The sequence below is a fragment of the Microchirus variegatus genome (assembly GCF_963457635.1).
Source record: "Microchirus variegatus genome assembly, chromosome: 20".
In the NCBI taxonomy this organism is placed as follows: domain Eukaryota; kingdom Metazoa; phylum Chordata; class Actinopteri; order Pleuronectiformes; family Soleidae; genus Microchirus; species Microchirus variegatus.
This window is the reverse complement of record NC_139821.1, coordinates 20,293,976-20,321,756: the sequence shown is the minus strand read 5'-3', so window position 1 is coordinate 20,321,756 and position 27,781 is coordinate 20,293,976. Positions and strand designations below refer to the sequence as shown.

The window sequence follows — 27,781 nt, the reverse complement described above, 5'->3', positions numbered from 1 at the left end:
GGTATGGATTTTTTTTTTCATTTTCTTCATTCCAGTTGCTTTTAGGGTAGAGTTTTTTTTGCTGTCTGTTGCTGTGGCTGTGTGCCTGCTGGACAGCTTGTGGTTTTTCCTTCTTCACGTTGATATAGGAAGGAAACAGCCCGTTCTCTGAGACTAATTTTTCTTTTCTTTTTTTTTTGGGTGATGAATGAATCCACCGCATGGACACAAGACTTTGAAAAGTGACAAGGAATGGAGTGGTGGGATCTGCAGCACTTACTTAAAGGCCGTAAACTCCCCTGAAAAAGAAGAAAGACAGGGAAACGATGAGTAAGTGTGTAAACACTGACGGTCAATTATCAGGTCAAGCTCTTTTTCTCACCTTTAAACATGTCCTGTAAATCATGGCCAAAAAGAGATATGACATTTATCCAGACTTGACATTTTTTATTGTCACACTTTGCGAGATAAAGGAGTTTACTAACACTGAGCAACCTTGGGAGGTTTACATGGTCATGGTCTGACTGCTTTCTCTAGTTTTTTTTCTTTTTTAAATGGTTTGAAACAAGTATGACTTGGAATAAGCGGATAGAACAACCAATAAAATAATTACCCAGCTACACATTAGTATTGAAACAACTTATATTATGACAGGATGATGATTATTAATAATAAAGTGAATATACTTGTTCCTACACATGACTACAGACCGTATGGTGCCGATGTGATCATTTGAGGATTTCTTTAAAGGTCCAATTTGTAGCATTTTATCAGAGTATACTGGCAGAGTTTGATTGATTAATTATGAATAATGTCATCATGATTTTTGGAACAACAAACAAAGTAACAGCTCTAATACTTGAATTGAATACCTTTTACGGCCTGATTTTAGCTGCTAAGACATAAGTACTTGTGTATGAGCTTACCATAGCCCCCGGCCTGGATGGGGGTCTTGGGTGAAGCGCAGGCGTACAAGCTGAAGTCCTCCGTCTGGAAGCCGGCTCGGTTTAACGAAGGCTCCGAGGCGCTGCGGTGGATTTTGGGTAACGAGCGAGCCAGCAGCTCAATGGACGCCAAGATCTGACCAAATACAGAAATGCAGTCGCAGAAACCATCATTCACTAATACAAGCAACCACACAAAGGCAGGACACATGTTGTGAGCTGGATTTGAGTCACATGCTCCAGACGGTGGAATCAGTTGTGAAGTGCATTCAGATCAACATTTGAAATTGAAAAGAAAAGAAAGAAGCCTTCTGTGCACGGTGTTAATAAGAGGGTTTAAATATGAAACTGTTCACCAACAATAGCTTCATCCATCGAAATTTAGCGCACACACATTTCTCACATAGAAAAGCCTGAGTAGATAATTAAGAATGGAAATCACACACAAAGGGAGCAGAGGAAACATTATTTCAGTTTGCAAATGAGGAGAAACCAGTTGTAGAGTAATAAATGTGTAAATAAATAAAAAAAAGTACAAGTACTAATTAAATCGAAGTAATAATAATTATGAATTGTACAGAAGTGTATGCTATTACGGCAAGCTCTCGGGAAGGAAATAGTGTCCAAATTACATGCATCTGTTGCCTTGTGTTTATTTCTGACCTGTGGGAAAAGAGGTCGTTCCTCCCTCTTCTTCTTCAAGCAGTCGGCCATCAGCCTCTTCATAGCCTTTGGACAGTTGCTGCGTACTTTACTGAGGTCGGGAAATAAGTAACCTCGACCCACCATGAATATGATCTGTGTCAGGAGGAGACACACAACACCAACAGTGCTTACATCCATCATCGTGAAGTGAATTGATGTTATATTACATTCTAACATATTGCATATGAAATGTATCAACTTGCACAAACATCATTTTCACTTCTTGTAAAATGAAAAAAGAACATTTTAAAATTAAAAGGGAGGCAAACGTAGAAGTCAATGAACAGTAATATTGTTTAATAAGCAAAAAGAGACCTGTTGTAGATTATATGGTACTTATAATTCTTTGGAGGTAAATCTGTTCTCACCTGGTCTCTGTTGTTGATGTTGGAGTAGGGCAGCGCTCCGGACATCAGCTCGTACAGCACGACGCCGAAGGCGTAGACGTCTGACTGGAAGCTGTAGGGATTCTTGTCCTGCAGCCGGATCACCTCTGGAGCCTGAGCAAGACCAAAAACAAGCTTTTGTCCTGTGACCCACAAGAAACGACCAATAGAAACATCTAGCTGCCAACTCAGGTGCACCGAGCCTGCCTGTCTTATGCAAGTTTCAGGTGCACAGTGCAATCTATGTATATGTCTATTTACCTGTTACAATCTGAACTTTCCCTTTAAGGTGTTCCGAGATGCTATATTCACTAGATGGGACACATAATGTGGCAAAAGATATCTGCAAAAGATTTTTTTAACGAGATAACGATTTCCTCATGTCATTAATGTTTCTAGAAGCTCAGAGTCATTACATTTTTGCAGATATTATTTAAAAAATGGCAGAGAATGTATGTATTTTTTAAGGAAAAACGGAAGAGGCGTTTTAACCGAGGACCTTGTGGGGTCATGCTTCTCTCATGTCCGTTTGTTGCTAAGCAACAACACCTGGGAGCTGCTGAGAGATGAAGTTGCTGCAGCCTCACTGGACGGATACGCGCTGGCTGATCAGTATGGGGTTGCTGTGCAAGTTTGTTGTCCTTTTGGCTACAGTGAGCAATGGCGTCGGAGAGAGAAAGACTGTTGTTGTTGAAACAGTGGCCGTTTCTCACATTTCTGTGAGAGGCGATAATTTGAGGCGAGAAATTGGCCATTTAGAGTCTAAACATGTGCTGTGTGTATTAAGATGTGACGTATTTATAGTTTGGCAGCGACGTTGCTGGCGGTGATCAGCTCCGCCTCTGTGGACGCTCGGTGCGCACTTTGAGCCGGCACAGAGCAGCTTAGCTCGGCCTGTCCTGAGGACCAATCACAGCTCTTGCCGTCTTCGTTGTCCCTTGACGGAGTGACGGACACTTAAAAAATATTTTGTGCAGTCGGAGACGACGCAGAGGCTCTCTGACAGGCTCTGTGTAACCTACGCAGAGCACTTAACGCAGGAGTATACATTGGGCTTGAGTATCAAAAGCAGGGTTTCTCATTCCTGGTCCTGGGGAGCCATTGTCCTGAACTAAAGACAGCCTAAAAAGTGCTCGCCGCGTTCCAACAACAATCTGTGTGATGTGAACGCGCGTGAGGACGATGGATGAGTTTCTCAATGTTGTCGTCCTACTTTTTCCCTCTATATTCTTTCAATTCTCACATGTTGGCTGGCATTAACAGTCTTAAGACTTTAAAACCTAAATTTAGAAACTGCCCTTGACATGAAAATTATTCCCATTTGAAAACCCCAAAACATAATATGTCAATCTACGGCCGTTGGTGGAATGAGGGTATATCAATTGTTTACATTATGATATGAAAAAGTAAAACGCAAACCACAGTACAACTGACAAACAGGAGAAATGTAAACTGACCATCCACAGTATAGAGCCAGACAGTTGTTCAAACTGGTGAGAGCCGCTCCAACGTGACTTCACTGTAGCCAGGCCAAAGTCACCGATCTTCACCGTTAGATCCTCATGGAGGAAAATATCTGGGAGGAGAGGTCGTCATGGAAACACAAGCCTTTGCACTGAAAGAACATCTCTAAACTTTTATGAACATGGGATGGGACAGCAGAGAAGAGGCCTAAAGATTACGTTGACTTGGTGAAATATTTCCAAAAGGATACTGTTACTCTTCAGATCTCTGTGGATGATTGATTTTGCGTGTAGGTAGCTGAGGAGGGAGAGAAAAGAGATTAGAACAGACCAACACATTGTGGTTTTGATGCCGCTGCTTCATTTTTTTTGTAGGCCTCATTCTCAAACGTTACACACACACAAATCTGTGTTCAATTGTTCATGCTTGTTGAAAGGACAAATTGGGGGTTAAGATTTATAGTATGTTCACACCTATACACGATATGGATACTTATGGAATGAGATTGCAAACAAAATCATGCAGAGACACAACTTAAATTACTTTAATTGAGAAAAATGCAAAGCAGGTATCAAAAAAGCACAAGGTACCAGGTACTATCCCTAATGGAAAAAAGTAAATCAGCTTTAGAAAATGTTGGAAAAAGGAACCACTACCCTCTACTGTTTTCTGAGAGAGTAAGTATTTTCATCCACTTATGTCTGTAAGGCTCAGCATGGACGTCCACGCACAGCCCTAAATGTACCCAGGGATTCCCCCAGAAAACCGGCTAAGCCCGGTGGTATCTCTCGGGACCACCGGCGGCCCACGGCGTTATTGTAAAAAAAAAAATTATAATTAAAAGTTCACTGGAAATTATTAATTTTGTGTTTTTTTTGACTATTATGTGTTATGGCACATATATAAACATAAAAGAGGTAGTGCCCCCTCATCTGCCTCATCTGGTGCAGACAAACGGCCCTTTTATTTCTGCGCACCGCCCCTGTTCTCTCCTCCCTCTCCTGCGCCGTTCGTCGCTCTGCGCTTCTGCGTCTCGGAGCGGTCTCTTCCAAAGCAGACTGGATCATTTCTCCACGTGTTTTATCCCCACATAAAAATAATGATCTATATGACGAGGATGGAGTACAGTCGCGATAAAGTACAGGTAATCCGAGTAGATCTGAGTAAAACGCCGGTGAGACACTTTTCATCGTTTTCACTCCGTGGTCTTAATCTTTGTGAAAGAAGACGCTTTAGCGCTGTAATTAAGGGAATAACAGATGCATCAGATGAGCTGATCTTTTTAGTCAACTGCTCAAAGACAGAGAATGTTCTCTTGTGCCAATTGAATATCGCGGGGAGTTCAAAATCTGTGCCGCACGCAGCCAAGTTTCGCTTTTGCGCAGAGACTTTCCAGCGTTTAACAAGTGCTGTTCCACCATGTTGTAGCTGTGTTTCGACCGCCGAATTATTGGCGCATCCCTAAATATAACATCTTTATTGACAAGAACGATGTAACTGTAATAATGACGCACTTGATAGTGTGACTTGGGTTTCAATTGGCACCTGGACAAGCGTGCGCTGCGCTGATTACTTGGGGGCGCATGCGCTCTTGTTCCCCGGTATAGAAAAATCTGTGGTGTATAAAAAAATCTATTTAAATAAATAAACAAGCAACGCTAAGCCTGTCGGGGGGGCAAGTATAATATACTGGGGGAAACCCTGTGTACCACAATGTGAACTTTCCCACCTTGACTGCACAAGGTCCAGTCAAGAAAAAATATCAGAATGGAATTCAATTAGACGAGGGGACCCTCAGTTTTACTATGAATGAACCATGGGCATGGGTAAGAGTTTTGTGTCTATAAAACAACACGAGGCTGTGCTGTGTATGTGTATTTGGACTCACTCCATGCCCTGAGCAGTCTGCCGGGCAATGTCGATCAGCTTGATCATCTCAAACTTGGTCTCGATGATGTGTAGGTGGTGGTACAGACTGGAGCCTTCACACCACTGGGTCACTATGGCCAGCTGAGGCTTGGTTGTGTAGCCCATAAACAGCAAGATGTTCACGTGACGCGTTTTCCTTGGGTGAGAAAAACACACAGTTTAATAAAACTATACATTGGTATACATATGTTATTTGTGTGTGTTTTGGATTTTGTCCTGATTTTAGCGCAGGCAGGCAGAAGTTACCTGAGGACTCCGACTTCATTCTTGAAGGCCTGAAGCTGCTGTGGTGTTGGTGCAGTGACGTTCAACATCTTCACAGCCACGTCACCTGACGGGAGTAGAGGAAATGTTTTCTAGTATCAATAGTCTGTATCAAGTGTGTATAATCGTGCACTGGTGTAAGATGGGACTGTGGGTTCCATTATGCATGTACTGTATTGCCTGTTTTACGGTCAGAAAGAGAAAAAAACAGCTTAATTGCTTGATTTATATAGTGAATCGTCAAGATCTGCAATTTGACCACCTGGATAACAGTTTTTAAAAAAGGAAACTCACAAACATCGCCTGCAACCAGTCACATTGGACAATACCAGCTGTCAATCTAATAGTGTCCACAGGAAATTGTTTAGCGACATGATAAATTGAGTCAGAATTAGCTAATTTCTCATCAGACTTTTCAAAACACGCTACGCCCAGTTTTAAATGCAGTCTGAGATCCTGACTGCTCTGATTTCTTTTCTATCCTCTTTTAAGTCGAGCAGAATAAGCAGGTGAGTTGCTGCCTCCTTTTGGTTAAATACAATACTTAATTTGATCACTGAGGACGTTCACACTGATGATATGATGCCCGCAGAGTGTAAACATTAGAATCCTTACAGCGATAAGTGGCTGGAAATCTGACATTAGGTGGCGCTGTTGCTCTTACCGTGCCATTTCCCTTTGTAGACGGTTCCAAACGATCCAGAGCCTATCCTCTGACCCAGAGTGATCTGACCTTCTGGGATTTCCCAGTCGTCACTTGAGTCCCTTCTGCCCAAGGTTTTCTGTTTCACAGTGAACACAGTAAGCACATATACACACACATTTAACTGCACAGTTAAACACTGCATCAATCCCTTACCATCTTATTGCGGTCCTCAGATGAGGACGACGACTTGCGCTCCCTCTGTTGGCATGGCGACTTCTGTGGAACCTTGACGTTGGTCAGGGAGCCGGGCAAGGAGGCGGGTGGCGTGGCCGACAGCCCCGTGGTGGAGCCTGGAGTGGGATCACGGGGGTGACAGAGAGAAGAGAGCAAGAGAGAGATAGGAGAGAGTGAGAAAAAACGCACAAGGTGGAAGTGAAGAGGAGGTAAAGCAGAGGAGGAGAGGACAGGGACTGAGGCATCTGTATCAGTTGTGCGCGTGTTTGTGTGAGTCTGGTCACATGCACAGTGAGTGGGGGGGTGCTTTGCTGGATGGTGGTTAATGGACTCGTACTCCTGACGTCACGGACAAATCACCGTTACTAACAACACCTTTCAGAGGAAGTCATGTGACTTAATTTAAAACTAGAATAGACAACTTGTTGGCTTTAACTCATTATTATAAAACTAAAACTGATTGCACAGCATGACCCTGGATTTCCACTGGACGTGGAACGGCCGCGGAACGGCAGCAGCGCGGTCGCCGTTGCAAAATCGCTTCCATTCTAATCAATGAGAGCATTTCCACAAGACGCGATGTGGAGCGTCTCAGCAGCGGCTCGCCGCGCCGCAGCGCTATCGATAGGAATCAGTTCTATTTTTTCCGTTGCCGCTGCTGAACCTCGTAAATTTCAACGAAGCTGTTCGCACCAGACAGGAAAAGCGACACAGGATCAAAGTAAAACATTTCCGCCCCACTTTCAAAATAAAACACAATACGCAGGTCATACAGCCTGTCACAACTTCACATCAACGTTACGTTGTGACAGGTGCTGCCAGGTAAACAGTCAATTAATCAGAGCGTCTCGGAGAGTCATAATGTACGACGAATGACAAGTTCTTCCACATCAGAGAATGAAAGAAGCTGTGTTGTTGTTGTTTCCTTTAAACAAACAGTCTATCACTGGATCTCGCAAACTCGCGTCCGTTCGAGATTATTGCGCGATCTTCCGTGAATACCGCTGGCTCCCAAGGCTCCGCGCCGCTGCCGTAACACGCCCGGAGGGGATTTACGCCGGGCAGAGGACAAAGCAGAACCGCGCCGCCGCCGTTCTGCGGCCGTTCCGCATCCAGTGGAAATCCAGGGTGATAGTGATAGAAGACACTAATACAGTTTCCCAAACTTCCTATGTGGGGACCCACTTTATAAAAATGGCCAAGTTTGGTGGCCCAAATCATGATATAAATGGCCACAAGAGCAAATTTGAGCAAAAAGACGTTTGGCAAATAAATTACAACTTAATTTTATGGATAGTATTCAAAGCATAATACACACAAATATTGAATAAAAGCTTGGGGAAATGCTGTAGTTTGAGGACCCAAACGAAGTCTCCCGCGACCCACCTGAGGTTCTCGACCCAGTCTTTGATAATCACTGCTCCAATAAATAATTGAAAAACTATATTAGTCAATGCTTTAAAATGTGAAGAACTGTATCACTTAAAGATTCTTTGAAATCCTACTTATCTCTTTACTTTATTCTTCAATTTACTTTGCCAAACAACAAGATTTACGGCAAAGGAAGGGAAGTAGTGTTTACACAAATGGACACAATGAAAACTCCTCCAACTCCTCCACATTAACTTTTAGGGGCATTTGTATTCTTCACTTAGACACATATAATATATAGGTATATGATTGTCTTGAAATATATATGTGTGGTAATTATTGTGGGCCATGTAACATGTATATTTGCATTAAAATAATTGTTAGTTGCAGCCTGCACAAACGTGAAGTCGGTCTTTAATGTACTGATAAAGACTTCACTGAAGCTGAAGAAAAACCTTTTTAGCAAATAAACCACCATCCATAGTATCATATATTTTGTTTCCGCTACACAGTTCTAGCTCTACTTAATTCTACTTGTTTTTTTTTGCTTTTCCATTAGGGATAGAACCTGCACTGGCAAAGGTTCCAAGCAAACCGGGTCGATACTAAAATGTGATGTCAGCAGACTGCCAGCCACTTATTGTCACTAAAAGAGTCGAGTGCATAGCGCCGAACTGTAGATCAGTTAAAAAGACTTAAAAATCCCGAAACTTGCTTCCAACATTAAGCAAGGAAATTTCTAAAATCTCAATATTTAACTGAGCAGTCTGGTGTATTTAGCATATTTCAGTCCAGACGAGTCTGCGCTCCGGTCATGCAGGAAGTAATGAACGATTTGATGAACAAATTAGTAGTTTAGTGCAGCCGTACTATGACGACCCATTCACGTCGACTATGAAGTAACGGAAAACAACATGCCTGATACCAAACCGAGTAGAGTCTAGTAGAGTAGAGCTGAGTTGTGCTAGAACTGTATAATGGAAAATCACCAAAAATGTCTCATCGGGTGAGAGTGCAAGTTTCTGTGTACACCTTGTGGTGTCTGGTGTGTGGTAGAGAGAGCAAGTGTGGACATAAAGAGGTGGAAAAGAAAAGAAAGAGGAGGGGGGCAGGGCACACACAGAGGATGTTGTGGATGTGACACAGGGCTGGGTGTTGGTGTGTGGGGGAAGTATGGGAGGGGAAGGTTGGGAGTTGGATGGGTGAAGGACACAAGTAACACGCAGAGGCCTAACTACCTCGGTAAACAGGCTCAGGCTCAAAATCAAACACTATGTCATTGGGGTAGGAGTATAGGAGGGGGCTTGAGGTCCGTGTTCGGTGCTTCCTCAAGCAGCGGGCGGGGTGGGTCAGGGGGGCTGCAGGGCAAAGAGAGACAGACAGACCATCACTGCTACTCACCCGGCCCCTCTCGCCTCTGACTAACTGTCCATGGACACAGCAGAGCTCCTGGCTGGGGGAGCCTCCCTTCTAAACGCACTACACTGTTAGCACGCTAGCTTAACTCACGTTTGTCAGGGTATCTGCAGGTGTTAGCATGCTGGCTTAGCTCCGTTTGTCAGGGCTTACACACAGGTGTTAACATGCTAGCTTAGCTCTGTTTGTCAGGGTATATATAGGTGTTAACATGCTAGCTTAGCTCCGTTTGTCAGGGTATATACACAGGTATTAACATGCTAGCTTAGCCCTGTTTGTCAGGGTATCTGCAGGTGTTAACATGATAGCTTAGCTCTGTCAGGGTATCTGCAGGCGTTAACATGCTAGCTTAGCCCTGTCTGTTAGGGTGTCTGCAGGTGTTAACATGCTAGCTTAGCTCTGTTTGACAGGGTATCTGCAACATACATGCAGCCCAAGGTGTTATTATTATTATGTTTAATAGTTTTTAACATTACGGGTACAACTTTGAAATGGATGTTAGTCCATGTCTGTTATAGTGATAGGAATAGAGGAAGGAAATGGTTACTGACAATGTCCCCCACATTTCCATTAAAACTTTTGTAATTATTATGGATTAGCTATATGCTTTCCACCTGACCTGGCAGAGCAACTCTTACGCTGGTCTGCACAAGTGAAGTTTTTTGGTGCCTTCAATTGGGATCATGTTTACTGTGATAAACGAGGAGCCCATTCAAATGTTTGGCCCTTCTACGGTGTATTCACAAAATCAGTTTTAACTCAAAGGCAAATGTATGATAGCTCAGGCATTTTAACTAAAATAGTGTGGACCAAATGAAACACTGAACATATAATATATTGTTATTGTAGTAATAATAATAACAAATACATTGGACAAATTAAAATACTAGTCAGAGGTGGAAAGTAATGAAATACATTTACTCAAGTTACTGTATTGAATACTTTTTTTGTGTATTTTGTATTTTTTAAGTACAATTTAAAATCAGGATTTTGTATTTTACTTGAGTACGTATTGAGTCAAGTATTGTACTTAGTTACTTTATAAATCCTATCCGTTACAGAGTAAAAATAAAAGTTCAGCACAATGAAGAGCTACAGGGGGAAAATATACAGCAGAACCAGACGGATGATGATGTGATTAGCACCAGCACTGGCGCGTGAACATAGAGGGCGAGCGCCAAAAGTGACGTCATATCCTGTGTCGTGAGCTCCAAAATAGTTTTGGATTTCTGACCCCTTGTCATATTTCTACTACCCTCACACCACACGCAAAGTAACTTTTACTTTAAGTACATTTCAAATGAACTACTTTTTACTTCTACTTGAGTACATTTTCAGATGACTACTTTTACTTCTACTTGAGTAACATTTCATCAAAGTATTGGTACAATATTATAGTACTTTTTCCACCTCTGATAACAGTATATCTATTCTGCTTGAGCACAATGTAACTACATACAGTATCTGCAACTTCATTATCACTACACTTCCAGTTTTAGAATGCTTTAGATATTTTCAATAAAAATTCTTACAATTCAAAATGAAAGTAAAACTACCCAGGGAGGGTTTCAGCACTTGAGCTGCTGAGCGCAACCTAATTTTCGTTTTAAAAGGTTTAGAATTATGTACTCTCTCTTTATTATTTTTATCACGAAGCATGTCATTTTCAAAACTTCCCATGTCCCACTTGAAGGCACCATATGTCCTTTCCAAATGCCCTGATCCACAGATCTGCAAATTTTTCAAAAATATTTTTACTCTTAATGACAGGCTGCAGGACCAAACAGAAATCTACTCCTAAGCTCTAAACTTACACACAAGCATGCATTTACAAACACACACACAGGCACACACACTCACACACACGCACACACACACACAAAAGACTAAGACGCAGGATGGTGGGAACAGAAGCCACAGAAGTCTGCTTCTTTTAACCGTACCTCCATCTGACCTTGGTAAACTCTGATCTCGAATCAGGTCCTGAAATGAAGGCAGAAACAATGCATCATAAGTAAATGTATCAATGGCTGTTTTTGTTATACTTGGATTAATGTTAAATCTTGATAGGAAGTAATGTATTGGAAGTAAAAGTGTTGTAATGACATTTTTAAGTTCTTCTTGTATCACTTGTATCATTACTCAACAAGTGCTAAAATGTAGGTCCATGTACTTGGCCTGAAAAAAAAGTGACACTGGTGCATTCATAGTATTTCAATAACTACATTTTAATGCAGCTGTAAACAGAACAAACATTTATCCGCATCATTCTAGCAGTAGGTTAAGTAGACTTACATCAATGTTGACAGGCTCAATGGTGTTGATATGGACATTGGGGGCAGAGGATGAACGGTCCCGCTGGCCAAACTGGTTGCGGTGGTCCTCCTCATTGGGCCGGAAACTGGGTGGGATGGGTATGGACTTGGACGGCGATACAGTGGTGTGGCACATAGACCTTGAGAGAACATGACAAATTATCAGGGCGGCAATACTGTACATCGTATGCTGCTAAATAGATTTCCCACTTATTTGACTCACCCACATCACATCCTACACTTTACCATTTTAGGATCATTATGGAGCATTATGTATTTTTCTGTTGTACAGATATCATGATGTATCATTATGTGAGTTTAGTCTTATGTATCTTGTACCAATTGCGCCAGAATTGCTCCATCATGATATTATCTCATGCCATGGACCACTAAGCGCACCAAGTTACCCTGTGATTCCCACCCCTAGTTTAGAGTCCTCATAAAAACAATAGTGATTAAGGCTTACCCCTGTCCCACAACGGAGGACTTTCATATCCGACTTGATTTTTAAAACATGGGAGACCTCAGACAACAAAACTTTGTAACCGATTTAGAACAGACATGAGAGTGGACTGTCGGTGTCATCAGTTAATAGCTGTTGTGTGTGACTTCATCCAACAAACTGGCGCTGCACCCCCATGTAACCGGCGAGCGTCCCCTTGTCCAGGTGCCTATTGAAACCCAAGTCAAAATTTCCAAGTCTTCTACACAAAGATTGAGGCTACGGAGTGAAAACAATCAAAGGTGTGCTCTGCTCCTAAGAATCTGGCACAACTTTTTACTAAGATCGACTTGGATCCTCTGCACTTCATTGCGACTTTACTCGATCCTCGTCATAAATATCATCATTTGTATATATATGCACATAGAGAAATAATCCAGTCTGCATTGGATATGGAGATCCCGCTTGGAGACGGAGAAGCGCATGGCGCAGGAGCGTCTCACAATGCAGGAGAGGGAGAAACGAACAGCGCAGGGACGGTGTAAAGCTTATTTTACTTTAAAATGTGACCAGAATTGCATGGCTTGTTTTAATATTCATTGGCCGATTACTTAATTAGGATTTAACTTATGTGAAAACAATTAATATTATTTATTTTAATTTCAAGAGTGTGGCATTTTTCACAAAAACACAACGCCTGTGGGCTGCCCGAGTGGCCCTACCACAAGGCTTAGCAGGTTTTCTGGGGGAAACCCTGCCCCTCACACTAACAATCAGTCTAAAATCTGAAGGTACACACGATAGTCGGAAGGGCCAAATCAGGACCGAAATCTATCCAATTATCATCTCGTGTGGGGCAGGCATGAGTGGAATGAAAAGCAGTGCAAGTGTGGACAACTCACCCCATGGAGTCAGATGGAGGGAGTGATAGACAGACCTCGGACACTGGGGTGGTTCCCTCTGAAGAAACCTCTTCCTGGGTGAATGGGTGGTGCTCAAAGAACTTGGATACTAACAATAAGCTGTGGGACACACAGGTTCAGATTTCTTTAATGCAGTCTGGTTTCACACACCTTCCCCAACGTGTGAACCCTTTGGTTCATTTATAGGAATATAAACATACTCAACTTGATTATTTCACTGTTTATCACAAGAGATAGTGCTATGCTATAAACTACCAAAATTATATTTTTTTTCCTCACACGTCCAGGTCCAGGAAGAGTGGCTTTCATTAAGAGACGACCCGACATGTACATTTAGCTCTTATCACACCAGAAATGATGTTATTCCAAGCAACTGAACACATTTCCCCCAAAATTCAAGTACTTTAAATCCTTAAAAAACAAGACTAAATGCAAGTATTTTGGAATTAAGCCCTGTGCAAACCCCATGGAATAGCCAACTTAAGAAACAGGCTAGCTGTGATAGAGCAGATTAAGCAGTAAGGCTTGTTCTTGGTCACTTTATTTACAATATGGAAAAAGGTTAGATGCAGAGATGCACATTGTGGCTTATGAAAGCAGGACAGAGTTCTATTTTAGTTTCAAGATCACAAAAGACATTCTCCTGTTGCCATTTTCCAGAAGGACCAACCCAAACTGGTTGCAGCCTCAAACCTGGCTCATACTTTCCACATTCACATGTCCAGTGAGGTCTGTTAGGGTCCATGTGACTAAAATTTCACAATTTCTGCAGTGGTCTGTGCGGACCAAATGCAGACAAATGCAAGCATATCTGCATTTTGAGCCTGCAAGGAAACTGCAAACTTGGCGCCCAAAGAAGACACAAAACATTCAAAAGAAGGCAAACTCCTGGTGAACGGCCGTCATGGTTGACTTACTCTAACTGGTCGTAGTTAACACACATGAGAGGAACCTCAGTGCTGCAGCGCTGGTGGAACTTGTAGCCGCAGGTCTGACAGCGGAAACCCTGGAAGAGCAGCTTTCTGCAGAAGTCACAGAAGGCCAGAGTAAAGAATGTCTTCCTCACCTGTCAATCAAACACACACTCAGAGTCAGAACCAGACAAGGCTTGGCATTGGAGTCAGTCAGCATGCCAAGTCCTGATAAGAGAGACACACTCACAAAGTTGTGTGTGGTGAGTGGAACATTCTCCAACACTTCTACATGTAACTCCTCTCCCGTCAGCCACGAGATGTCCGTGTCCCAGCCAATGGGCTTCTTCTCCCTGAAATATGAAGTTCATGTTACTGTGATTATTTACATTTAGTTATTTTGCAGCATTCTGATGAAGCAAAGCAAAGCAAATAAAACCAAAAAGTCCAGAACCTTAAATTACAACCTGAAAATTGATCAAATTCACTCTGCAATAGATCTCAACTAAACATCATAACAATATGTGACCCGCCACGGACCAAGCGGGAACAAGTCGGCAAAGCGCAAAACGAGAAAAAACAGGAAAAAGTTTTTTTTTTCAAAATGAGGGATTTCTGTTTTTTCAAAATTACACAAGTTGAAGTTTTGAAGAAGCCACTACATGCTTCAAATCACAGTATTGTGGGTCTTAAAACCATAAACTTTGTGTTTGAATTAAGGTTCTTTTATCGCTGTGAATCACTCCTAGTTTGGGCGTGGCGATCTCACATTCCAGAGCCTTTGTTGCTTTCTCAGCCAATCAGCTGACGATCATGGAGAAAACACATGGCTAATTAATATGCACGCACACACAGAGAGAGAGAGGGAGGGGAGGGGGAGAGATGGAGTGTCTGGGCTTTACGTATGTGTGCAGTGTGTGTGTGTGTGCTGGACACATATGCTAGTTCTGTGGAAAATTATAAGATATTTACAAGTATTAGGATAAGAGTGTGTGTCTTCTTAATTCAAGTTACATTGTCTGTACATTTATACATTGTGATGGATGGGATTTGGGGACAAAAAATGTAATACAAAACACCGTTGGAAAAAATACTAATCATCACTTAGTCAGGAATTGAAATACACAAATAAGCAGTCAGTAAGGAACAGTAAATAAAGACATGGAGGTACACTATTATATTTTCAGTGATAAACTGATTTGAATCACTCAAAAATAGGAATAAATAAAAAAAACTATACCAACCGTATATCATCATTGATAAAATACCGCCGTATTTTGCTGTGAGAAACCATTTTCAAGTGAGAACTGAAGTTTGTAAACCAATAACTCCTCTGCACCAAAGTCCATAGAGAAAATCTGTATTTTTAGCTCTTTGGGACACAGTAGCTGCTGCCCTAATGCTGTCTTGTTTGATAAGTTTGAGTCACATAGTCAAATCAGAACAAAGGCTTTCAAACACCAGTCACAAAATAACACATTTTAACTTAGTGATGGAGGCAGCAGCGGATCAACAACTCCTGTGTGCTGTGATGTAAAATCACTGATTTCCTCTATTGGACTTTGGTGTGGGAGAGTGGGAGGTTTCAAAGATACTAGGGGTGGGTCAAAATCATATATCATCATCCTTCAATACAATACAATAATTGATGATGAATTTGTCTTTTTTTATACATTTATTTATTTTTATTTTTTAAATCGTAATTGTCTTGCAATATATTGATTATCACGGAATCGTGTTTTACATTATTGGCATCATAGACCATGTATCACGTATTGTATAATGAGATACCCTGTAATTTCCACCCCTACAGTGTACACTACGTGTTATTATCACACACACTTACCCATCCTGTATCCTGTACACTGCACAGCACTCTGGGATAAGGCCCCTCATCATCAGAGCTTTCTTCAGCGAGTCTCTCACAGTCATCCCACAGCGGGCTGGAACCTGAATGCAGCACCACACACACACAAAGTCCTCACTGAAGTGACATCATACAGCAGAGTGGCCCTAATGCAGACTGTCAACTAATCTCCCAACTCACATTATGGATGTAAAGATATAGACAAATTAATTATAAATTAATTATACTGCGATACCAAAAGTCGTTACCTAATGAGATCAGTGGTTTCAGAGCTTGGTTCTTACTGGAAGCTAAAAAGCCAGGATGTTGCAACCTCTTCAGCATCTATAGCATTTCTCAACCTGTCTGTTGTGTCACTGATCACCATGAACCATTCATGGCCTACTGGAAGCTCATAATTAGGGCTGATGCTAACAATTTTGATCATTGCTGAATTCTACAATCATAATTTTGACCTAATGGTTGGTTATTTGGTCTAAAGAAATGGTGAAACTATTTGATTAAATGTTCTCCAAACCTCCAAACTTTAAATTATAGTTTCACAATGTTATTGGCACAATATGCAGTGATTAACAAATATATTAGAACACCACCAAAAGTCACAGCTGCCCTAAATTAAACAGCAACTGAAGTCCCATGTGTACCCAGCATGCTTTGTGTTCCACTCTTGGATTTGTGGATTCTTGCTGTATTTGCATCAATGTGCTCAAACCCTATATAGTAAGCAAGGCTGTGTGTCACTTGATTGAAGACATCGATCACATTCTTGTTAACAGGTGGTTGGCTGTAGGTTATAGGCTTGTCACTTTTTGGTTGAAATTTATATTCAAACATGGGATGAAAATACCGTTTTCAAACTGATATCGCGTGTTAGAATGCCATAATATAAAGGACACACTTATGGTTTCCTACCATATAAAGTGACAGTGTCAGCTGCTGGACACGAGGAAGACCAAGCTCTTTCCTCTCTCCACAGACATATACAGTCATGTTTATCGTCACCGTCATTGTGAATTTTCTAAATCCCAGATAAAACATGGTTGTATCTTCATGCAAGTCACATTAATGAACAAACACAGTGTCCTAGAATGAAAGATAGATTTTCAGAGAATTTTTGACCATATTGTATAAATAATTCAAACTGTGAAACTGAAGGTTGGAAAAAGTAAGAGAACCAATCATGACTCAATCAGTGTTGCCAACTCCTCAGTAAGGAAAGTCGCTATTGGCTGTGCTAAAAGTTGCTATGTGACGTCTAAATGACGTCATCGTCTAATTTGCATAATTGGGAATTTCTCTGATGTTGTGTCTGATATGTGTCAAATGCAGTCATTTATTTTTGTGTGAGACTGAGTGAGGAAACATTTTCATTTACACCCGCTTTGTAAGCCAGGGCTGGAATGGCGGCAGCCTAGACGCTCTCCTCTCTGCTCTGACTGCAGGCTGGGACTGCTGCGGAGGCGACTGCGAGAGTGACCGTCTTTGACTGCTTTGGGAGGGGGAGGCGATCCCACCCTGTGAAACTGATGCAGCACCCGGTGCTTGTTGAGCACAGTAACTGAGTGATACATGCTTTCACGCGAGTCTCCAAATACCACAAAAGTCGATAACACCATAAAAAGTCGCTAGATTTGTCGCTAGGAGGGGTTGGAAAGTTGCATGATTTTTTTTTAATGAAAATTAGAATAATGATTAAAAATGTCCATTCCCTCTGATTTCATGAATCATAATGCAATCTCAATTCCTAAAAAAACAAGATTTTGACAAGAAGCAAATCCATATGAGAATCAACTGTCTGAAGATCTATAATCAAGAATTGTTCATTCACATGACGCTGTAAAGGGTTACAAAGATACTGTCAACGAGTGTAGATGTTCATCAATCTATTAGACAAGTTGTCTATAAATAGAGACAATTTGATATTGTGGCTACTCTGCCTAGAAGTCAGCTCAGCTCGCTTGGAACCTAACCAGAGCGATTAGAGAAAAGTTCCAGGTACCAGGTACTATCACTAATGGCAAAGCAAAAAATAAAGTAGAGAAAGAAGTGTGATAAAAAAATGGTACCATTGGAATCTGTGGATTCACTGTCCAGCCAACACATTTTTTTGTTTACATAATCACGCTGACGCTCAGTGCCTCTTTTCAATGTGTGTGCTCTAAGGTTTATTTCCGCTCCTGCTGGTTTGATCAATTGGTGTTTTAACTGTGTTCCGTGAACATAAGAATGGTTTATATGCGCTTTTGACCTTTCTGTGGGTATGCAGCATGTCTGTGTTTATAAAAGTTATTGTTCAAAATAAACATTGCAAATTAATATAACGTGTTTTGGTTATTTTGTTAACCAAGAGAGGGGATGTCAAACGTACCACTGTTCTCTGTTTGTTGGGCAGGAAGACCCTGACGATTGGTTTCTGTGGCGAGCGAGGGTTAGCTCGGCTGGAGTCTGTGGGGGTCTGCAGGACGGCCAGGGTGTTGGGGGCTGAAGGAAAGGCCTGGGCTCCACCACCGGCGCAGCAACCTCCCATCTTGACCTCCAGAAGGGCTGGCGTGGTGTTGGGCGAGCAGGAGAAGTCTGTGCCATTCCCCATTGCCTCCAGCAGCTGCTGCTCCCTCTGTTGCAGGGCATCTAGCTTACTGGTGTACTCCTCATAGGCCTGATAGGGTGACACCAGAGGGACGTGACTTAGCAGCTTCAAAAGATCTTGTCAGCAAAGCTACAATATATTCACAAAAGCCACAGCACTCTTACCTCTAGATATATGGAAGGAGGATTGTGTTCTCCTCCAAACTTGTCTAGTAGAGCCTCTAGGTGTTCTTGTGTCAACTTTATCATCTGTTTTATGTTCCAGATCTGTGGGGAGAACACAATACAACAATGGCAAGACGTCAGTATCATCCAGTGAGTAAACGCCTAGAGTCGGACCATACATCCACAACACTACATCCATCCATATTCTACTGCTTTAGTGGGGGGACTGGAGCCAATCCTATCTGAAATGCGTGAAATGCAGCGTACACCCTTGACAGGTCACCAGTGCATCACAGCGCAAACATATAGAGACGAGACATTCAATATTACACTTTTTGAACTGTGAGAGGACGATATTCTTGATTAAAAAACAAAAAAACAATTCCAAACAATTGCAAGTTCTAGCTCCCTAACAGAAGTAAGCTGTGTCCATAGTAAAGCAGCTCGAATCACATGTCACATGAAGTCACAGGCTGGAGGTAGATTTTCGAACTCGACAGTTGTTCGCTTAGTTTCAAATGGTATTTCTAAGAAGAAACAACAATGGGAAACAGAGAACAGATTGGTAATAAACATTAGCTAGGTTTATTGTCATTCACTACAGTGCAGTCCATGGCTTAAATATATACGAGTCTGGCCTCTGGTGGTGAAGTAAGGACACTTCATCTTCTCAAACAGCTCACCATCACCATCACCATCACCTACATCTGTGTTCAGATTAGATAAGAGGTGGACCTAATTTTTCAGTATTTGTATAAATCGGCCTATTATTACTCATTTATTCTCATTTGGTGTACTAAAACCGTAATATTTTGAGTTGTTAAGGTGTGCATGTGTAAACCCAAGTGTAAAACCATTACTGGCTTAAAGGGATAGTTCGGAATTTTGGACATAAAGGCCACATTATACTTCTCCGACTGCGTATGCGTTATCCGTCTGCGTCACCACGGAGACGCCTCGAGCATTTATACTTCTGCGTCGTGGTGACGGACACTCGCTGCAATTTCCCGCCCGATCAGTAGGGGTCGCTGCGCAAGGTTGTTGTGCTTCTGGCTACAGTGAGCAATGGCGTCCGAGAAAGAAAGAGAGAGAAAGACTGTTGTTGTTGAAACAGTGGCCGTTTCTCACTTTTCTGTGTCACGGAACGCAGTTTTAAGATAATTTCAGGCGAGAAATTGGCCATTTAGAGTCTAAACATGTGCTGTGTGTGTTAAGATATGACGTATTTATAGTTCGGCAGCGGCGTTATCGGCGGGGATCAGCTCCGCCTCTGTCAGGACGCCCGGAGCGCACTGAGAGCCGGCACAGAGCAGCTTAGCTCGGCCTGTCCTGAGGACCAATCGCAGCTCTTGCCGTCTCCGTAGTCCCTTGACGGAGTGACGGACACTTAAAAAATATTTCGTGCAGACGTTGACTACGCAGAGGCTCTTCGACAGTCTCTGCGTCGACGCAGAGTCTCTACGTAGCCTACGCAGAGCACTTTACGCAGAAGTATAAATTGGGCTTAAGACCTATTTTCCAACTCAACCGGTGTGATGGAGACGTCTGGAGACGTTTTCAAGAAATTTCATTCAGTTCTTCTAGTTGCCGAGTTCGCTGGTGCTATGGCTAGCGCATTGGAAACATTCATACCGACTCCACAGTGCACCCGAGGCAAATCAATTGTAACGGCAGACTATCGATGAACTATCACTTTAATGCAAACTGCTTTTACATCACTGACAGGTCTAACTCTCCCACTGTCACCTTGTCCTCATGTCAGCAGCCCAGCAAACAACCTTTGTTATGTTGCCAAATAAAGAGTGTCACAGGGCGGTGACTGCTCTTCATGGACTCGTGACAAAACATTACTGGAGTTTGTAAGGCAAAGGGGGGTATCAATATCTTGTGTATGATGTTTTTATTGCTAAAGATAAACATTTGAAATTGAGAAAATATTGACTTATTTTTCCAAATTCAAGGTGAACAGTAGCATTCCTCATCTTTTCCTAACTTTTGCTGGTACCTGCTGTGCGCCTATAATAATAAGTTTGAATTGTACATTGCAAAACGTACTGCAACAACCCAAAACACATGCAGAAGGAGAAACCAGAACCATCAGCATGTGATTTTCATTTTGTAATTCACATTCATTACATTGCAGCCAGTTACCAGATGATATTTTATCCAGAAATACTTACAATAAGTGCATTTAGATGAATAAGAAAACGGCAAGTTGGAAATCATACATAGGGCCTATGTTTACCGAATAAACAAGCATCCAAAGAGCATATCCAGTGCTGAAATCCTAGAATAAATACTTAAAATACAGTGCAATATATTGTAAGAGGGGGAATCAGTGTAGTATACATATTCTGGGTGTCAATGAATATTGTACATTTGAATTTATTCAAATAAAAAAAAAATTATAATAAATAAATAAATATATAAATAATAATAATAATAATAATAATATATAAAAAAAAAATCCGTTACGATATACATTTTTAATATACCGCCATACCGGTGTACTTGATTACACAACATCCGCGCAGCCGCAGCGCTGCTGTCTGCTTTGCGAGTGGGCGCTCTGCATGTAAACATTTCATTAATGTTTATATATTTGTTTCAATCACTGAACGAAGCCTGTCATATTTGGGACAAGAGTCGGGACCTTAAATCACTAGCGCAAAACTTTCGACCAGCACTCGGCATTTGTTTGTTTGTCATTTACACCAGTATGAGCAGAGAGCGCGAGGCATTGTTGGCACGGGGCGGGAGAGAGCGAGTGCGAGAGAGTGAGGTCTGCGCTCTTGGTCATCAGTTCATTTACTTATTTTTGTGTGGGTATGTTGTGAAATATGTTTAAAATTAAATAAACTACATCTACAGGTAGTTATGTCTCGTTGTATTAGTGTGTCCTGTTATTGATGTCATGCTGTCATCGCCTGACAGTCTGGCTGATTGAAAGCCCCCAGATGCAGCGGATGCAAATACTATGAGAATATATTAGAATATCTGTGTTTTTTTAAGAGGGAATATTCGAATATCATTTTTTGAGCAATTTTGACTGCCCTAGTAAGCATATAAGAATATCAAGAATGCATGAAGTTAAGGTCAGCAGCCTCCACATCAGCAGGTAACGCGGGGAATTTTTATAAAAGATGTTGATTTGCACAGTCAAAGTTCTGTATTTTGACTGTAATTGTCTTTGCATTCCGATTCCTCACTTCTTGAGAATCATGAGTAGCTCTTCTTTGTAAATAGCATCATTTTCTGGGGCCATGTGAACCTGTACTAGTGTGGAGTTATTCTACAGTATTCATGTCAGTAAAATAGACCATCCTAAGTTAATCTACTGCAGTAATTCTGTTCTCTACCAGTAGAAAATACTGTGAACACCTGATTATGCATGAAAAAAAAAAAAACGTTATATACCGTGAAACCGTTTGAATTTTGAAAAATACCGTGATATATATTTTTGGTCATACCGCCCAGCCCTAACGCTGATCATAAAAACTGCGGGGCTGCAGGAGGGGAGTCCACAGGGTCGTAAGGGCTGGTCGTCGAGCAGCACGACAGCACCCCCACAGTCCCGGAGCACTTCCGTTATTGAATATACAGGTGTTTTCTCTCATGCAGTTGTTTTGGGATTTATGTGCTTTTGGTTTTGCATCAACGTTTCTTACTTCGCATTTGTTTTTGCTTGTTCTTTTGAATCTGCATCGTTAATTTCCTTCTGCAGGTGTTTTGGGTCGTGTTGGGATGTTGCAAACTGGGGATCACAAAAAAACGGTGACATTTGTCGTTACCTAATGAGATCAGTGGTTTCAGAGCTTGGTTCTTACTGGAAGCTAAAAAGCCAGGATGTTGCAACCTCTTCAGCATCTGTAGCATTTCTCAACCTGTCTGTTGTGTCACTGATCACCATGAACCATTCATGGCCTACTGGAAGCTCATAATTAGGGCTGATGCTAACAATTTTGATCATTGCTGAATTCTACAATCATAATTTTGACCTAATGGTTGGTTATTTGGTCTAAAGAAATGGTGAAACTATTTGATTAAATGTTCTCCAAACCTCCAAACTTTAAATTATAGTTTCACAATGTTATTGGCACAATATGCAGTGATTAACAAATATATTAGAACACCACCAAAAGTCACAGCTGCCCTAAATTAAACAGCAAAGGTAATTATTAAAATATTTTTGTATGTTTCAGTCATGGTTAATAGACCAGTATGGAGAAGCTCTTTAACCGAAATCATGTTTTTAATTCTAAAATAGAATCATTATTGCTATCATGAACCCTTTTCTGCGCAAAAAGATTGGGCTTTTAACATTCAACTACTTAAAACTAGTCTGCTGGCTCAAATTTGGGTACAAAAAGGTGAATTCAATTTATTTGCCAAATGAATAACATTTTTCAAAAATGTTTGAAATTATATTTTTATGACGTGGTCTAATACATTTGTTAAGCACTGTATATCGGTATCATATCCGTTATCGCACCCTATCTATCTATCCCTATTTATTGCCATATTGGAGATCGCCAAAAAGTCCAATATTGTGCATCCTCACTTTAAATGTCTTATTTTGTTCACCAAGATTTTCAGTTTACTGCCGTAGAGTAACGGATAAACCTAAACATTCCCAATCAATACGCTGAAATAGTTTTTTTTTGTATTTTTAAACACAGTAATTCAGTGGTAGAGCGAGTCGTCTTTCTACTCGAAGGTGGTGGGTTCGATTCCCAGCTAGTTTACATGGCGATGTGTCCTTAGGCGTGTGAGTGGTATGGAAGATGAGTGATAGGAAATGTGCTGTATGGAATTGTGAGAGAATGGGTGTGAATGATTGAATGGCAAAACTGTAGCGTAAAGCAGCTTTGAGTAGTCATCAAGACTAGAAAAGTGCTATATAAATACAAACCTTTTAAATTAATAACTTTTGGTTCAGGATACGCATAAAATGTAATTGAGAATTAAATATGTCCGTGTGGGAACTAATTCTAGAGGTTAGGTACTGTCTATACAGTACATGCCTGTTGATATGGACTTCTTTATATATTTGATTACATTTTAAACATGTGAAGCAAAAATGACTGTGTGTATGAATCGATGCGTGTAGCATGTCTTGTCTTGGTCTAGCCACACACATAGAGGAGTGACAGAGATCTCCATTCGGGGTAAGCAAACCCTCTGTGGTGACAAATTGCTTGTTTCGTGATCTTGACTTTGCCTGAAAAAATGAGCCCATGTTTACAGTTCCAAGACCGCAAGATCGCTTCCATTGTCTTGAACGAGTGATGACAGTGAGAGTCCCGAGATGTTAATAATGACAGACGAGGAGGCTAAAAGTAGTTTGGGGTTTTAAAACTGGGCCTGTAGGCCACAGGAGTCACAGAGGGATACGTAACATTTTGATTTCAGTGCACAATATTAGATTACATGTCAGTCTGCTTGGATGTGATTTCAGTACTGACATTGTAAATTTTACAAAGCAGGCGAGTGTGAGTGGAAGCGTCCTGCAGCAGTGGCCTCTGTTCTGTAGCCCGAAAACTGGGCTGCATGTCCACTGTGTTTCAAAAGGGCCAATGTGCAATACTTGTACTTGAGCGCCACCACTAGTTCTGACAGTTGAGCAAGTATGACAGAAAAAACAAAAGCCAGTGGATGGATGGATGAAAACTGTGAAAACAGATATGTTAAAATCCATGCAAGCCTCTTAGGAGTAGGGCTGGGCAATTTACACTACTCCCAAAAAGTTAGGGATGTTTGGCTTTTGGATTCAATTTTAGAATGCACCTAAAATGCACTATAACTTTTACAGGTGAACTTAATTTCACCTTCTCTAAACTTTTGAATGCACTTGTCCAATTGTTCAACGTTCAGTACTTATTGAATAACATGCTGTTCTCCAACAAGGTGATTAACCGCAAAAATCACAACTGATGTAGTGGCTCAATAACAATTGAACCACCACATCAGTTGTGGTTCAACAACAACTACTAATTGTTATTGAACCACTAAAAGTTCTGGTTCAATGACAATTTGGCCTCTTCATCATGATGTTCAAATTTTGACATCATGAGACCAAGAGAACACTTTAAAACTGATCAAGTTATTGAGATTTTTTTTTTATCTTTCGTTGGAGATAAAGAAATTACCATTACATCCTTCTACTTAAATGCCCTGCTTTCTAGGGCTGTAAAGTCCAAGTCGACTGGTCGATTAATTAGTCGACACGTTCTGGCTCGACCAAGATTGTGATTGGTAGAATCATTTTTTTATTATTATTCTTTTATGGTGAATTTCATTAGGAGGAACGTAACAAGTGCTAATGGGGGTGTTTTAGAGCACACGTAACAGTGCGACAATGAACTTGTCATATATCCCTAACTTTTTGTGAGTAGTGTATAATTTACAGTATATTGTGACATGAGACAAGATATGGATATAAGATATGGTGCTTTTAAATGCTGATGCATTGATAATCATATTTCTGAATTTAATATTATACATATGAATTAAAATACATGGATTTTACAAAACGTATGCATTTATTTTATTCATTTATTTATTTTTAATAGATTTTTAAAAGTCACTTAACGCTTTAATGTTAAGCCTCATTATTTGTGTTATAGGACCATATTTAGTCATTTCATTGTTCTAACACACGGAAATATCCTTCATTTAACTAGTATAAGTATTGTCTGAAATTATCTCTTAAAACAAAAACAAAAAAAAACCCTTTAGCCTTACTTTTTAGCACAATTAATTGTTTTGTGCAGCTTACCTGGCCCCAGGGTTTATACTTTAAGGTCGTTTTCAGCTGAAAGCTATGAAATATTTTATGCCACTACCAAGCAGCTTGTGAAAATCATGACATACGAATCTTTTACATAAACTGACATAGTCTTAGGGTTGCCAAACGAAATCCTGCGATTTAACCGGTGCTGCAATGTCACTTTTTTGACTTTTTTTGCAACAGGGCAAAAAAAACAAAAAAACCGATGATACACGCAGTCACACAGTGTTAACTAATATATGATGTGTTTTATTGTCTATTATGTGTCTATTTTCCTCTAAGTGCAAACATGACATCATCATCTGCTATTGAAAAAGACCTGAAACTCGTGTTTGAGATGATCGAATCCTAAGGAAAAACGTTGACTCACATTCAAATGAAGTGAGAGTATTTTCCCACAGACTTCCACTCAAATTGAGTTCTTTTTGCAACCATCAGAGTCGCCCACTAATAGCCAACTTCTACTTCAGGCATTTCTTCCTGGGCTTCGCTATTCAGACCAAAGATTACATCCATTATTTGTATACCGTCTGTGTACACACTTGAAGCTTTCAGTTCATGTGACAAATGACAAGGGAACGTGTTCAAATGGACTCGTTAGCATGATAAACAAACCTTTTTGGAATGGATGCAGCATATTTTCATACGGGGTGTAACATTTCCTGCGGTACTCAAATGCAACTGTCGGACCAGCTACCAGGACAAACGCCCCAATAAAACACAAACAGAAGGCATGTGACATCCCTGTCTGCTCAAGATATTTGTTTCCTGTCATCTTATGAGGCAAAATGCTGCACAATGCGACTTTAAAAAGGACCAGTTTGTAAAAAAGAAATGTGACATCTAATGGTGCATTTGCAACTATCAATTATAGTCTCCATTAAACGATTAAAAAACATATAAACAAATGAATAAAATGAACAAAAATGATCTGAATAGTTTTAGCTTAGTATTTAGTATAATTTCATCTTTAAAATGTTGTGGCCTTACAAAAAAAGAGAAGTGACATTGCTCTAATCACTTCACCCCACGGAGTGAGAGTGAAATATTGTTTTTACTGGCTCCGTGTCTGTTTGTGCTTCCACACTTTCAACACTTGCCAACATCACCAACAGAGGGCACCAGAGGCTTGTTGCATTAATGGGGTGAAGTCTGCCATCTTCGATTGCCTTTAGAGCTGAAACGATTAATCGATTACTAAATGAATCGCCAACTATTTTGATAATCGATAATCGGCTTGAAGCTTTTTTTCATGATTAAAACAAGATTTCTGATTGCTTTAGCTTCTTAAATGTGAATTTTTTTTAGTCTTTGCTCCACATAACAAAGAAATCATTAAAACTGAATCATTTTGGTTTGTGGACAAAACAGGACATTCGAGAACATCGTCATTTCCAGGTTTGACAAAAACTGATCAATGTTTCTTTTTAACATTTTCTGACATTTTATGGACTAAGCGATTCATCGATTAATCGAGAAAATAATCGACAGATTAATCGATTACGAAAATAATAGTTAGTTGCAGCTCTAATTGCCTTGTCCGTCTATTATTTTCTCGATTGTTTGGTCCGTAAAATGTTGATCTGTTTCGCAAACTTGAAAAATAAAGATTTTGTCCACAAACCAAAATGCTTACATTTGAATGGAGCAAAGAAAATATTATGGAAATATTCACATTTAAGAAACTGAAAAATTTAGAAAATCAAAGTCTTTATCACCATCATCAAAATAGCTGACGATTCATTTAGTTATCGATTAATGATCGACTGACCGAATAATCATTGCAGCCCTATGCGGCCACATTGGATTGCAAAAATAATTGCATTAGTACAGCAGAGTAATTGTGTGTCTTTGTTGTGTCAACAACAGTGTGTGTGTCTGTGCGTGCGTGTGTGTGTATGCGCGCTGTGTTGGCGCACCAGGCTGCAGCTGCAGCGGAGCCTGGGAAACGAAGCCAGGAGCGAATGGAATAAAGCAGGCCCGAAATAAACAAGAGGCTCGGTCGAACGAAGCCTTCCCCTCCTGCTCCCTCGGCTCTGTCGCAGTACCGTGTCCGCTATGAGCCCACGGGCAGCGGAGACCACCAGCACCCGGGTGGCTAGCTCACATTTAGCCCACCGTATTCCCCCACCCCCCACCCCCCCTGCACTGCAGCCCCCGCGGTCCATGTTAACAGCCGGTGTTTCCTGAACATTTACATCCAATTACCAGCGCTCAGAGCCCGTGTCCCCTGCCTAGCCTCCACCCGCTAACGCACCGCCGTAGCAGCTTACCTCCTCGTCCTGCGGACCTCCGGGCATCCCTGGCGAGCAGGACGCGTCCAGCCCGGGGCCCAGCTCCTCCAGGCCCCGCTCCCTGCCCGGCTCCCTGTCCACGGTGTCTCCGTTAAAGACGGGCGGTGGGGACTCGGCGCTGCTCAACGCCGCCATTTTGAACTGCGAGAA

At 41.2% G+C, this 27,781-nt stretch overlaps 1 protein-coding gene across 2 annotated transcripts; it reads right to left on the bottom strand.

The window, feature by feature from the left end:
- On the bottom strand, positions 1 to 27,781 carry braf (B-Raf proto-oncogene, serine/threonine kinase). 2 transcript variants are annotated; one of them, XM_083907171.1, is made up of 20 exons: positions 27,611 to 27,781; positions 18,548 to 18,649; positions 18,165 to 18,452; positions 15,776 to 15,879; positions 14,180 to 14,282; positions 13,936 to 14,084; positions 12,998 to 13,117; positions 11,634 to 11,793; positions 11,282 to 11,321; positions 9,161 to 9,280; positions 6,531 to 6,667; positions 6,336 to 6,453; positions 5,654 to 5,738; positions 5,367 to 5,543; positions 3,729 to 3,775; positions 3,472 to 3,590; positions 1,997 to 2,128; positions 1,587 to 1,721; positions 906 to 1,059; positions 1 to 278 (listed from the first exon to the last, which is right to left on the bottom strand). In XM_083907171.1, exons 1-20 carry the CDS (start codon positions 27,764 to 27,766, stop codon positions 256 to 258), a joined length of 2,469 nt encoding a protein of 822 aa, XP_083763297.1. In that variant the 5' UTR covers positions 27,767 to 27,781; the 3' UTR covers positions 1 to 255. The 2 variants fall into 2 exon arrangements, with proteins under 2 accessions (XP_083763297.1, XP_083763296.1); XM_083907170.1 differs by lacking the exon at positions 9,161 to 9,280.

Coding starts and splice junctions, on each gene's coding strand:
- braf (XM_083907171.1), bottom strand. CDS start 27,766: ATGGCGGCGTTGAGCAGCGCCGAGTCCCCACCGCCCGTCTTTAACGGA. Junction 13,118..13,935: donor GTTAACTACGACCAGTTAGA/GTAAGTCAACCA, acceptor TGTGTCCCACAG/CTTATTGTTAGTATCCAAGT. Junction 9,281..11,281: donor TTTACCAAGGTCAGATGGAG/GTACGGTTAAAA, acceptor TTTGCCCTGCAG/CCCCCCTGACCCACCCCGCC.